General features: G+C 55.0%; 3 protein-coding genes across 3 annotated transcripts; all 3 read right to left on the bottom strand.

Moving 5' to 3' along the window:
• Positions 1 to 2,331: 2,331 nt before the first annotated feature.
• On the bottom strand, positions 2,332 to 6,039 carry CORC01_09604 (myb-like DNA-binding domain-containing protein; the record flags this gene model as incomplete). Its single annotated transcript, XM_022621233.1, has 1 exon — positions 2,332 to 6,039. The coding sequence occupies one exon, from the start codon at positions 6,037 to 6,039 to the stop codon at positions 2,332 to 2,334; it is 3,708 nt and encodes a 1,235-aa protein (XP_022472242.1).
• A 930-nt stretch (positions 6,040 to 6,969) lies between these two features.
• Positions 6,970 to 8,697, bottom strand: CORC01_09605 (allantoinase; the record flags this gene model as incomplete). Its single annotated transcript, XM_022621234.1, has 2 exons — positions 6,970 to 8,103; positions 8,179 to 8,697. The coding sequence occupies 2 exons, from the start codon at positions 8,695 to 8,697 to the stop codon at positions 6,970 to 6,972; spliced, it is 1,653 nt and encodes a 550-aa protein (XP_022472243.1).
• A 2,422-nt stretch (positions 8,698 to 11,119) lies between these two features.
• Positions 11,120 to 12,548, bottom strand: CORC01_09606 (hexaprenyl pyrophosphate synthase; the record flags this gene model as incomplete). Its single annotated transcript, XM_022621235.1, has 2 exons — positions 11,120 to 11,281; positions 11,346 to 12,548. The coding sequence occupies 2 exons, from the start codon at positions 12,546 to 12,548 to the stop codon at positions 11,120 to 11,122; spliced, it is 1,365 nt and encodes a 454-aa protein (XP_022472244.1).
• Positions 12,549 to 12,565: the final 17 nt, after the last annotated feature.

Genomic DNA, 12,565 nt, shown 5'->3' on the forward strand with positions numbered 1-12,565 from the left:
GTCTCTTACAAGCTACGAGCCAGCGAAACAGCGACAAAATGTGCTGGCGGCCACTACTACTACCTACACGGCCTGGGCACTGTTGACGAGATGTGGAAACTCCCATAGGAATAAGGGGAGGACGATGGAGCACGAGTCTTCTCGTCTGTCCAGAGACTCCAGGCGCGAATGGGAAAAAAGGGCCGAACAAGTCAGGAACTCACGAGACCATTGGAAAATTTACTTCAGAGTTGAATTAGATGTGGGAATTGAGGAGGAGCTATGGAGGAACGAAAGAGGAGACATTGAAAAGATTTGAGTGGAAGGACTCCTTTCTTGAGAGTCCTTGTCCAATACTCCATGGTGATGAAGCTGACGATGGATAAATCCTACGAAGCTACCATGAAGCTCCCGCATCTCACAGACTCAATATTTAGCAGTTAAGCCACCTCGTGGATAAGGATTGTATGTGGCTGGACAAATTGCCTTCACCTCACTTTGCGCTAGTCTCTGTGGCTTTCACCATCTCAAGGGCCAAGGCAATTATTCGGATCTTTTTTTTTTTTTTTTTTTTTTTTGGCAAAGCCTACCTTAAAATGTAGAGGTGGTCCATTGCGCGCGCAAATTCTCGCCTCACCTCGGCCGTGCGCCTTGAATGCGGATCCGCCAGGGTTTAAATCGGGCCCATCTCTACCTAAGGGCCCGAAGTGCGGCCATGCCGCTGGCCGCTGCGGTCCTGCGACCCGCTTTTCATGCCGGTGGTCTGATCGGATGTTTTCCGTTCGCTCGTTTTCCTCTTCGCCTTCTCCGCTCTCAGCGTCTCAAAGTATTCCGTACCCTTTCCCTCTGCTGACTGCCTTTGGTTGTTTTGTTTTTTTTCGTGCGTAGTTCCATGGGTTTTACATGTCCGATGCCCATCGCGATGGTTTGACGCCGTCTACTTCTCTGCTATCGCCGACGCCGATACTAATACTAGTGCTCTCCCATATATGATGATGTAGCGGCCATTGTTCCATCAACTGTCACGCAACCAAGATCTGACAATCTTCTGGACTTTTCGCCTCGCGAGACTTAACCCTGCCTGGCCTCCGGTCTCTCGATGTTTGCTGACCTAATGACTCGGCCACAATTTGACACCGGATCCGATGAATAGGTCACCGTTTGCACACACACACAGCGACCTCGCGCGCCGACACCCCCTTCCGCGACCGCGACGGAACAATGACGCCACACCACACTTCTCCAAGACAAATTCCGCGCCGGCGCGCGGACATGCTCCGAAAGGTGAAGCCATCGTGACAACTGACACAAGAGAAAGAGGGAGAGAGAGAGAAAACCCGCACGGAATGCCCGTGTAACCCCCCCTTTTCTTCCCCAGATGTCGGAAGACTCATCCAACACCAGATTGTGCATGTCGCCTGCCCCGGATGACGTTTTGCGTCTTGGGGTTTGTCACACCTTCCCACTCTCCCGGGACTCGTCATTGGAAATGCTCACATAGTTCTCCATTACACGTTTACAAACTACACCAAGCTGCCAAGCACAGTTTCTCCATTTTACTTAGAGAAGGGGACGGGCGGGGGGGGGTGGCCTCGGAGTAGAACCGATATCCCTCATCCCGCAGGCCGGTAGGTCCTTAACAAAAACATGACGCTTCCACAATCGCGGGTGTAGCCACACTTTGTCTCGCCACGAAAAATCTCGGAATGTCACAGCCCTACGGTGGCGGCGACAGCCGCAACAGAGTGGGCAGATCTGCGGCGGTCGGAGATAAACTGGTTTCTGCTGATGGCCGATACGGATACCAAGATGGCTGATTCATGAGCAGTTGGCGTATGACGACATTCCACCCAGGCCAGCCAATTTTTTTTTTTTTTTTTTTTTTGCAAATATCATTCTAGTTTGGGTGGTCCGACTGGCCACCAACGAGTCATGATCGGTGACGTAAATTCCTCAAAGCTCCTCACGACAGTTTAACGCGCAAAGGAAAGTAGAAACACGACGAGTGAGCAAGATGACTCCAGTGCAGCTTGTGTCGAACCATCTGGTGGGATTTACAGGTATCAAGTGATGTACGAATCCCCTCCTTAAACAATCAATAATCCGCCCCAAAACCTACCGCCACGACCTGACCCAAGCCTGCCTTGTCCACACTGCCCTTGCATGTGGCCCAGGAAATCGGTCGTCCCGGCGTCCTCTGCCGGACGCTGGCCATCAAACCGCATCCATCAACAAAGATCTTCCCAAGTCCACACCGTAGTTTTGCGGGGTATCATCACCCGTAACACACTACTTGCGTGATCTAATAAACCTCAAGGCGCCTCTGCTACGGCGCGCTCCACTCACAGCCTTCTAAGCCGCGGCTTCTGCCACTTCAGTGTCCTTGCGTCGGCGCTTCGCTGCATGAGCTTTTGTCGCAGGCGTGGTCGCCGCTGGAGACGCCGACGCCGGTCTTACATAATCATCGTGAGCTGAGCTTGAACCACTGTCTGATTCCACTTCCAGCACATGATAATATCGCGGCCCAAGCTGCCCGCCCGGTGGCTCAGGCCCTCCAGTCTTCCTGGCCCAGCTGCCTGTCGGCCGATTTGGTCTCCTTTTGGCTTTGAGGCCCGTGGGTGCGGTCGACGGCGGAACGCGAATTGGTGGCATGTCCTCGTCAACATCGCTATTTTGCACCGACTCCGGTTGCAGCGACGCCGCCGACCGAAGTCTGTTGCCGGAAGAAATACGATTCTTGGCATTTTCCCTCTTCTCCTTCAGGCGATCGGGAATCTTCTCGACCGCGTATTGCGCAGTGACTGGCTCGGGCGAACTACCGTCATGCTCCATAGAACGTTGTCTTGATGAATTACCCCCAGAAAGCCTAATCCTTTTCTTGGCCGGGCTGGGTCTGGCATCTTCTGACTCGGCTGGGGCTAGTCTGGAATTGGCGGCAGGTTGGAGAGATGGAAACGCAGATAGAGCAGTCGACATAGAACCGGCCATAAGTCGATTCGATTGTGCTGATGCGGCCAACGACGATGGTTGCTGCTGTGCAGATGGAGATTCAAGATCTGTCAGCCGGGTCTCGTCCTCCTCGTCACCTTCAGAGTCTTCGTCGTCTTCATCGTCGTCGGAAGCCTCATCGCTATCAATCACAAGTTCAGCGCTGCGCGGCTGGTCTTTTTTGCTCTTTCGACGATTGGCCTTCTTGGGAGGGTCAACAACAGCCATCTCGTCCTCAGTATCGTAGTTGGTATCCCCTCCGCCAAGAATTTTGGCACCCCGGGGGCCGCTCGCTTTGGCATCTTCCAGCAACCAACGGGCGCAGTCTCTAACTGACTTTTCCTTTTGATTTGGAACGAGCTGCCTCAGACGATACCACAGCAACTGGAGAGTCTTTTTGGGCCACTTCCTGCGGAACTCCAAGTCGGCAAGCTTGGTCCACTGAATCTTTCGATCGCGGCCCGCGCCTCCGGCCAGGATTGACCGGACCACCTTGTGCTTATCTTCGGGTGGCATTTCCTGGATCTGCTTGCGGGCCTTCTCCAACGTCCAGGTGACCTTTGAAGCGGGACGCGACGACTGCAGAACCTCGCTGGGGCTCAATTCCACGTTGAGAGTCTTGAACTTCCTCATGCATTGCAGGCGGCTGCGTTTGCGGCCCATCAGGTCACTGATCGTTTGCCAGTTTATGAAGGGTTCGTGAGGCTTCCGGATTTTCGAAGGTGACTGGTCAGTCCGTCTGAGTGAGGTGATGACGTGCTGGACCAACTCTCTTTCTTCCTCTTCAGTCCAATATTGACGGCCTTCCGTGCTGCCGCAAATGACGTAGTTCCGATAACGGTCACGAACGTCTTTCTGATGGCGTCCCAGCTCATCCGCAATCTTGGCCCAGCAATTGCCGTGTTTGGCGTGCAGCATCTCCAGCTTAGCATCTTCTTGAGACGTCCATCCTCCTCCCCGAGCCTTGAAGTTATGGAAGGACTGACGAGCAACGTCGATGATTTTTTGGCGGCGCCGGTCGGGAAGAGCGGCACATATGAAACTCCACATACTCAGAAATTTATCGCCGTCATATGGAATAGCCGCTTTAGACGTTGTCTTTTTGCGCTGTTTCATCTGGATGAGGTTGTTCATCTGCTCCTGTGTGAGGTTGTTTTCATCTCTATATTTCTCGACAATCTCAGTGAGCTTCTTCGTCTCTTCGACGGAGAACTGGCCCGTAACAAACTCGGGTGGTCCCTGTGATGCCCCCTTGGGCTTCGCAGGCTTCTTTGGCGTTGTCGTCTTTGCTGGTTTGTCTGTGATGGTTGGTAGTGAGCCAGTTGCGGCTGTCTGTTTGGCTTTCTTGAGCTTCATTTGAGGCTTTGTGGTCTTGGTCGGTGCCGGCTTCTTGACTGCGGCTACATCTATGTGAGGCACATGATCCTCGCCGTCCTCTTGGATCGCATTAGTCGCGTTCTCTTCCACGTCAAGATACTCTGGTGCCTCGTGGTCTGATATTGACTTCTCAAAGAAGTCCGGTTTGGAGCGTTGTTTCTTGGATGCAGTAGAGCGGTTAGACTTCTGAGCCGAACTGGGCAAGTTGCCAACCCCAAATGACTGTTCTCCGTCTGTCTCGGCATTGTGACGTCGAGTACCTCTGGGTGTTGTGGCGGGCTTCTCGATAGCTGATCCCTTCTTGGAATAGGTGGTTTGTTTTTTGGATGAGTTCTGAAGTGCATCGCGGAAAGTTTTGATCGGCAGCTGAGGGGTTGAAGCTGCCACCATGTCTTCGCTGCGTGTGCTCGTTGGACTTTCTCTCGGGGGCTGAGATGATGGGGGTAGACCATCAGCGAAAGATCCATCATCAGACTGTGCACTGTCTTCGAGGAGTGGTCCGGGCGAAGAGGGCCGGTTCGCAGTCTCGTCCAAATCCGCGTCTTGATCACCATTGATGCTGTGCTGGTCGGATGTGGCATTTTCGGGTTTTGCGACAATCGGTGAGCTTTGTTGCGCGGCCTCGATGGACTCTTCAGACTCCGAAGAGCTCTCTACCTGTTCATCCACAGCATCGTCCGTAGACTCCACGGCTTGTAACGTATCATACGGTTGAGCTGCGGCCTGGCTGACAAGACTCTGTCTCAGGAGAGAAATCTGAGATCCCCGTGACATGCTCCTCCGCCTCTGCGCAGCAACGCTAGGTGAAGACGCCAAGGCGTTCTTGTCATCGTCGGTCATATCGCCGTCTGGGCTCGGCAACACAGGCGTGCCGGAAGGTTGAGTGAAGAACTTTCTGGGAACGCCGAGGAGTTGCGACTGCTGTGACTCGTTTTTCATCTCCACAGGGTCGGGCTCGGAAGCAGGGCTGTGAACGATGGGTTGGGCGATGGTGGTGCTCTCAGGCGACTCGGGTACGACGTCCTCAGGCTGTGTCTCCTCCATGTCGACATCTTCAGCATCATCCACCGGTGTACGCGTCTTCTTTTTCTTTCTCTTCTTCCGACCCGAAGCTTGCGACGCGCCCGGTCCAGTGAAGTCTTCCGACGCGCGCTTGCGCTTTTTCTTGTGCTGGGTCGCGACAGGAAGATGGTCGTCATCGACCTGGATTGCGTCGCTAGAGTTTTTGATTTGGCCACCGGAGATGGAAGACGATGGACCTGCATCCGAGTGTTCCAGGTCGGTCGCCTTGTTCGCATCCTTGCCCTTCTTGCCGCGAGCCTTTTTGCTGCTGGATTTCTTATTCTTTTTGGACTTCCGTTTCTTCACGCCATTGTCCTCGCCTGACTCATGCGCGGCGCTCGCAGCATCTGGAAAATCGTCCGCTTGGGTCGAAAAAGGGATCATGGAGGAAAACGGGTCCACGTAGTCGTTAACGCCATCGAGACCGTCAGGGAAATCGTCATCGAGCCCGTCGTCGTTCTCTGGCGCCATTCTGGCTAACTGTCGGTCATCAATTCCGTCTGGGTACTCGGGCGGCGCAGTTGAAGGAAAAGTTCGATCTTCGCTGTCGTCGCGTTCTGGTCTTGCAGGTCCGGGGGACGAGTTCTTGGTAGGCGTGTACCGGTTGAAGATCCTCGAGATGGAGTTGAACATGGCGGAGTTTTGCCGGGGCGGCCTGCGGCGCGGGCACGCAGAACAGTTGTGAATGACACGACCGAGGGAGCCGAGGACAGTCGTCGCGAAGGAGGTGCGTCGGGGAGCTTCCTTCTGGGAGAAGGTGCTTGCGCCTTCGTACCTTACCTAGGTTCCCCTACCAAGATAAGATCGCGTACCGTCGACGAAGTGAAAAAATACGCGGGTGAAAAGTGAGACCCACAATTTACGATGGCGACGGCATGGAAGACTACTGACCAGAAGCTTGGGCCGCCCGCCCGCATTCGCTTCCCGCCTTTGGTGTCACAGTACTCCGTAAGGTACCCCAAGGTCTGAATAGGTATCCCGTGCCTTTATCAGTCGAGATTGCATCATCAATCAAGGGTATCACGCATCTGAAGAGAAATAACTTAAAGATAACCCCGCGGCTGTTCTCAGCTTTCATTCGCAAGTAAATAGAACATCTGAGATTTTTACTCTCGAAACTGCGCTATGAATGGGCACCTACGAAGCGAATTCGTCGCTATCAGCGGCCCGTTGTTGTGGCTGCCATGCTTTCTGTCCCTTTGATCTTCAAAATAACAGACGCAGTTTGGCTTTGATGTTGTCAGACTTGTCTGATTCATTATCTACCCCCTCCGCTGGAATTGGATTCATGTCTCACTGCGTCCCCACAACATTCATCCTCGGCCCTCGTAGGTTGGGTTTCATGGTAGGACCTTTATACATCACGATCAGAGCCTGGTGAAAGTCGCCATCTTACTCTCGAGGCATGAATATTCATGAAATGATCCTATCTTTCCATGATCCATTCCTTCTTATTCAAATCATAGCCCGTTTCATTAAATCATCGCTCGGCTAATGCTCCCACCACGTTCTATCCTCTTCTTCCTCCCCCCCCCCCTCACCATCGTCCAGCAAACCTCTCCATTACGTTGTCCGCTTCTCCGTAATGGCCTCGCCAACAGGCCCCTCACCAACAAACCCAAGATTCTTTCCTCCAAATTCAAACACCTTGCATCCGCGGACCCAAGTCTCCCTCACCCGACCAGCAAACTCGTGGCCCTCCCACGGCGAGCAGCGGTTCTTCCACCGCATATCCCCAGACCGCAGAGTCCACGCGTCCGCGTCGTCAAACACGCAGATATCAGCATCCATGCCCACCTTGAGCGCGCCCTTGCGGTGCGCAAGACCGACCTGCTTCGCCGTTGACTGGCTGCAGAACCGCACAATGTCCACAATCGACGGCGCGGCACCCTCGCCCTCCGCGGCGATGCGCGCGGCCGCGGCGGAATAGACGATAGGGAGGCCCAGGCCCACCGACGAGATGCCGCCCCACGCGGCGAAGAAGTCGCCCCGCGAACTCGCGTCCGCCACGGCGACCGCTGCGTCCTCTAGTGTCTTCTCTGCGAGGATCTTGTCGACACTCTCGCCTGGGATGGTCATGTCGATACCGGAATCCGAGTGGTGCATGTTGGGCGCGTCGCTTTCAGGCGGGGTCCGGCTCTCGAGATGGCTGGGTAGGAGCTTCAACTGCGGTGTACACGGAGAGTGGTCCGAGACGATGGTCTTGATGCAAGAATCCTTCGCCACGAGCTCCTCCCAGAGCCCGTCGCGGTTCGACCGCTCGCGGATCGGAGGGCAGCACTTATGCCGGGTGTCGCCGTCGGCAATATCCTCAGACGCGAAGCCCAGGTAATGGAAGCACGTCTCGGCAGTAATGTTGATGCCCCTTTGTCTGGCTTCCTTGAGGAGGGGGATGGCCTCCGTGGCCGAAAGGTGGACGATGTGGAGGTGGAGATCCGGCGCGAGGTGGGCCAGGGACAGGATCTCCTCGACGGCATACGTCTCGAAGGAGGGCGGGCGAGACTCGAGGAAGGTCTTGTATGAGTTGAGCGCGCCAGTGGGAGCCAGCGGCGGCTCGGACTGCTGGACCGCATCGCCCACCGAGTCGGCGATGGGAGGGATCATTTCGGCGTGGAACATGAGTGTCGTGGGAGTGCCGTTGAGCTTCTCCATGGCGAGGGCCACGTCCTGCGATGAGACTGCCGGGAACTCATCGACCTGTTGGGAAAGTTTGTCAGCTTACATGCTTCAATGGCGAACTGCCAGTGCTGCCAAGGCATATGCACTACTCACCCCAGACTCGATCAGGAACCCCTTGAAGCCTCTGACACCAGCTTCGACGAGGGGCAGCAAATCATCAGTGTTTCCGGGAATCACGCCGCCGTAGAAGCCGACGTCGACCCAGCACTGTCCTTGACTCGCAGCAAGCTTCTCCTTGAACCCAGCCACCGTGGTCGTGGGCGGGATAGCGTTGAGGGGCATGTCGACGACGGTCGTCACACCGCCAGAGGCAGCGGCCCTCGTGCCCGTCCAGAAGCCTTCCCATTCCGTGCGACCGGGCTCATTTAGGTGGACATGGGCATCAACGAGGCCGGGCAGCAGGAGCTTTGAGCCGTAGTTGATGTACTCGGTGGAGGCCGGGAAGGAGGTCTTTGGCAGGACTGCCGGGATGATGTTTACGATCTTACCGGTGGCGGGGGAGACAGTTATCGTTGCGGGTGTGAGGACGAGGTTGTCTTGTTCAAACGTGAGGACCGCCCGCGTTGAGACGAGGACCACGAGGGGCGTGGTGGTGTTTTGAGAGGCCGTCATGATGAAGAGAAGAGAGTGGTGGAAGGGTCTTGTGATAAGCTTATCTAGGAGCTTAGGGAGGTTCGATAAGGCGCAAGCCGCGGTATCTGAAGAGCTCTCCCCGCGGTGGACGTTCTTAAGAGCTTGCTGTTGCGTCTGGGGAAGAGCGAAGCTTATCTTGATCGCGGGGTGGCGGGGTGGTGAGAGAGATAAGATATGGCCGGTGTGGCTCGAAGCAGAGAGGTGTGTAAGATGTGAGTCTTTGGTGATGAGTGATCAACCAAACTAAAGGTGAGTGGTCTCGCGTAGTCGTTTGATGTACTATGAAACTCAGGAAGTGCAGGAATCCGAAGATGTCAGAGAAGATTAATGGAGAAAAGAGAAGAAAAGAGAAGAGTGGAAAGGAAGAGGTGCTCCCATCCGAATCTCTCTCAGAGGAAAGTCATTCCTGGCTCGATCCACGGCCCACCCCAAAGTCCAGACGCGATTAGGACGGCCCTCAGGCCAGCCATTCCCTTCCATTCGTTCTTCCAAGCTTCCATTTCCAGTTCTTTTCCGATAAGATAACGTCCTCTGACAGGAAGACAAAGGGACCACGGGAGTCAAAGGGACTGGCCAATCCCAACCAGGGAAAGGCGATCAGCCCAGCCGAGACGTCCCCTCTACCCCGTCATTGTTTAATGTTTACCCTGTTACGGATACCTACCTTCTTCGACTCGTCAAAGCCCGCCCAGGGACTCGTGTTCCTTGTGTGGGGTGCGTTATCGAACCCTTTCCACTCCCGAGTCCTGGGACTCTATCGACAACTTGACGCACCCCGGGGAACCCTGAAAGTCTTCCTTGTCGTTATCAGCCGCCGCTGATTGGCTGGCCTCTCGTCGGACATGGCCGTTTGCCGATCTAGAACGTCTTAGTCATCCAGTTTGAGCGAATGAAAAGCATGTGCTCAGGTACCTGTGACGGGGTGTTGTTCAGCAGCGGAAAACCCACCGCAAGTCCCATCACCATCTTGACTCTTCATCGGCCATTCTCGGAAATGTCGGGCGGAACGGGTGCCACTTTGGCTTTGTGTGCTTATCTCACTCGGGCTCCGGTGCCGCTGCTGCATCAAGGCGTCGTCTAAGCTTCCCTTGGGAGTTTCGATCGAGTAATGATCGAGTAAAACACCGCTCTTTTGAGGCATCTGTCCCACCAATTCATGCGCCCCGTCGGGAGGTATAGTCTACTGAATTTCCTCTCGTGACTTCTCGTGAGGATATTTTTCGTCTCCATGGCGCATATTCAAACCAAATTGGATTTGGTGCCCGGCCAAGCGGGTTCGATTCTGGAAACCATCTTTTCCCGTCCAGTGACGCCGTTACCATTGGTCAGAATTGGCTATTACTCGATCAATTCGCAATAGAGGCAGCAAAAGCCCGCTTTGTGTCATCGTATCCCACTACGATCAAGCCACCAGACACCGAGCACCGATGATGGACAGCGAATAAAATCGAGAAGAAAATGGCCCACCATCCGGCGCCGTCGTGACACAGCCGCCGCCCCCCCCGTGGACGACCGAGTCATCTCAAGCCGAGGAATGTCTCATTTGTTGGGACGAGCGATCCCGGCCCCGACAGACGGCTCGCTTTCTTCCGATCACACTATTCATCCGCTCATCAGCCTCCGAGTTCTCATCCCATCCCTGCTCTGTTTCCGGAATCCCAACGGCTGCAGCTGCTGCAGATACTTTGTTTGAACCGTGCTTGACTTTTTCTTGATTTCCATTTGTTGCAAGGTGGAGAGCCGAGACGAAGAATCCAACAGGTCTATTTTTAATTCTTCATCCTCCTCATCTTGTCAGGACTGGGAAGCTGTGTCAAGGATCTGCAAGCATCGGACCAGGCCTTGACTAAGCTTCGCACGTCTGACCGATCCGTACGTCTGGTTATGCTGTTGTCTTCTGCCACGCTGCTTCTAGAAGCGGCCGAGAAACGTAATGGGAAATCGCTTCTCCACGGAGCTCGCCGTCCTATGCCATCTGAACCCGTTCCCCGTGAGGCAATGTCTAAACCTCACCGAATTCTTATCGAGTAAGAGTTTCCCATCCCCCCAATCAGATGAAAGCCATCGAAATTCCATACATCGGGACATCCTCCACCGTGCAGTTCAGTCTCCCCTTAGGACATCATCACCCCTTGCATACTCGTTCCGAGTCCCGTCCAATGTCAAAAAAGGGAACTTGTCAGTGGTATTGAGCTGAAGTCATATGCCATCTCTACCCCGATGAGATCCCTCCCCACCTTGGCCTCCCGCCGCACCGTCTAATTGTATAATATCGTTACATGTACTCTGCAAAGAGCCCAGAGGGTCTGTTATACAGTGGTGTCGAGTGCACGTTACCACAATGTGTGCACTCCGGATTTTGGTTTTTGTACAGGTTTGATCGGCCAATGCCGCCAGTCGCTCACTTTGTCCTCTTCAGTGCCTTCATGGCCATTTCGATGAGGCCGTCCTTGGCCTCGCTGTCGGGGAAATCGCTAATGGCTGCGATCGCCCGCTCGGAGTAATCCTGGGCCAGTGCCCTCGTCTGCTCAATACCGTCGCTCAGAAGAACCAACTCGCGTGCCTGAAACCATGTTAGCCATAATGTTCCCCGAATTCAGAGTGTTGCTGCGCGCGCGCATCCTCACCCTAGCGACGTCACCCTCCTCCTCAAACTTTCTGCCTACCAAGGCACCCAATTCCGGATTCGTCTTCCACGCAAAGAGCAGCGGTGCGGTCGCGAGACCTAGCTCTAGGTCGGCACCGGCCGGCTTACCCAGCTCCTTCTCGCTTCGCGTGTAGTCGAGCATGTCATCGACCAGCTGGAAGGCGAGTCCTAGGTTCTTACCATAGGCATAGGCTGCCTCGACCGAAGCGGCGTCAGATCCGCCGAGGATTGCCGAAGCACGGCATGACTTGGAGATCAAGCTGGCCGTCTTCAAGTAGGTCTTTTGGAGGTAGTAGGTGAGCGCTTCCTCCGACCACACAGGTTTACGTTCATCCTGCTCAGTGTTCTTGAGCTGCATGAACTCGCCTTCGACGAGGTTCGCGATAACCGTGGCGAGGAGTTCAACGACCTCGGCATTCCTCAAACGGGCCAACGCGACGGATGCGCGGCCCAGCAAGAAGTCGCCGGCCAAAACGGCCATTTTGTTGCCGAACTCGAGGTTCGCCGAAGGTGATCCGCGTCGTGCGACGGAGTGATCGATGACATCGTCGTGGAGCAAAGATGCGGTATGGATCAGCTCGGTGATCTCAGCAAGGCGGCGCTGGGACGGGAGGATGTCAGACTCGGTCTCAGCAGGCTCGGGGGCGGCGCTTGTCAGGGGCGAGCTCGGGTTGACGTCGACGAGGATGTTCGGAGGAGATATCGCCGTATCAACGCTACCAATGGCTTGGCCAGACTGCAGTCGGGGACCCTTGGGGCAGAGGGCGGTAGCTCTCGACATGAGCAGGACGATAAGAGGCCGCATGTGCTTGCCCTCAGCTTGTGTGTAGTACTTGGCGACGCGATCCAGAGATGGATGGCCGGAACCAAGGAGCTTCCGGATGTTGCCCGTCAAAAACTTCATCTCTTTGGCCACTGTCCGCAGAGGGTCGATGTGCATGTCACCCTTAGGGATAACGCGATTGACGGCATTCGCAGCCATGTTGGACGCAACTGATACAGCGGCACCCCATGCTGAAGATCGTCTTGACGAAGAATGGTACAGGGCACTGGTGAGAGGTATCCTAGCATCGAGGGGAGCGATTCGTCGACATTGCGAACATCGGGAGGAAGAGGAGGAGAGAAGAGATCGTGACGTTATCGAAGTGCTGCGCAGCACCGCTGCTCCCGTACGGAGCTGCATGGCTCCTGTCTTGCTCC

The sequence above is a fragment of the Colletotrichum orchidophilum genome (genome assembly GCF_001831195.1).
Source record: "Colletotrichum orchidophilum strain IMI 309357 chromosome Unknown Scaffold_88.1, whole genome shotgun sequence".
NCBI lineage: Eukaryota > Fungi > Ascomycota > Sordariomycetes > Glomerellales > Glomerellaceae > Colletotrichum > Colletotrichum orchidophilum.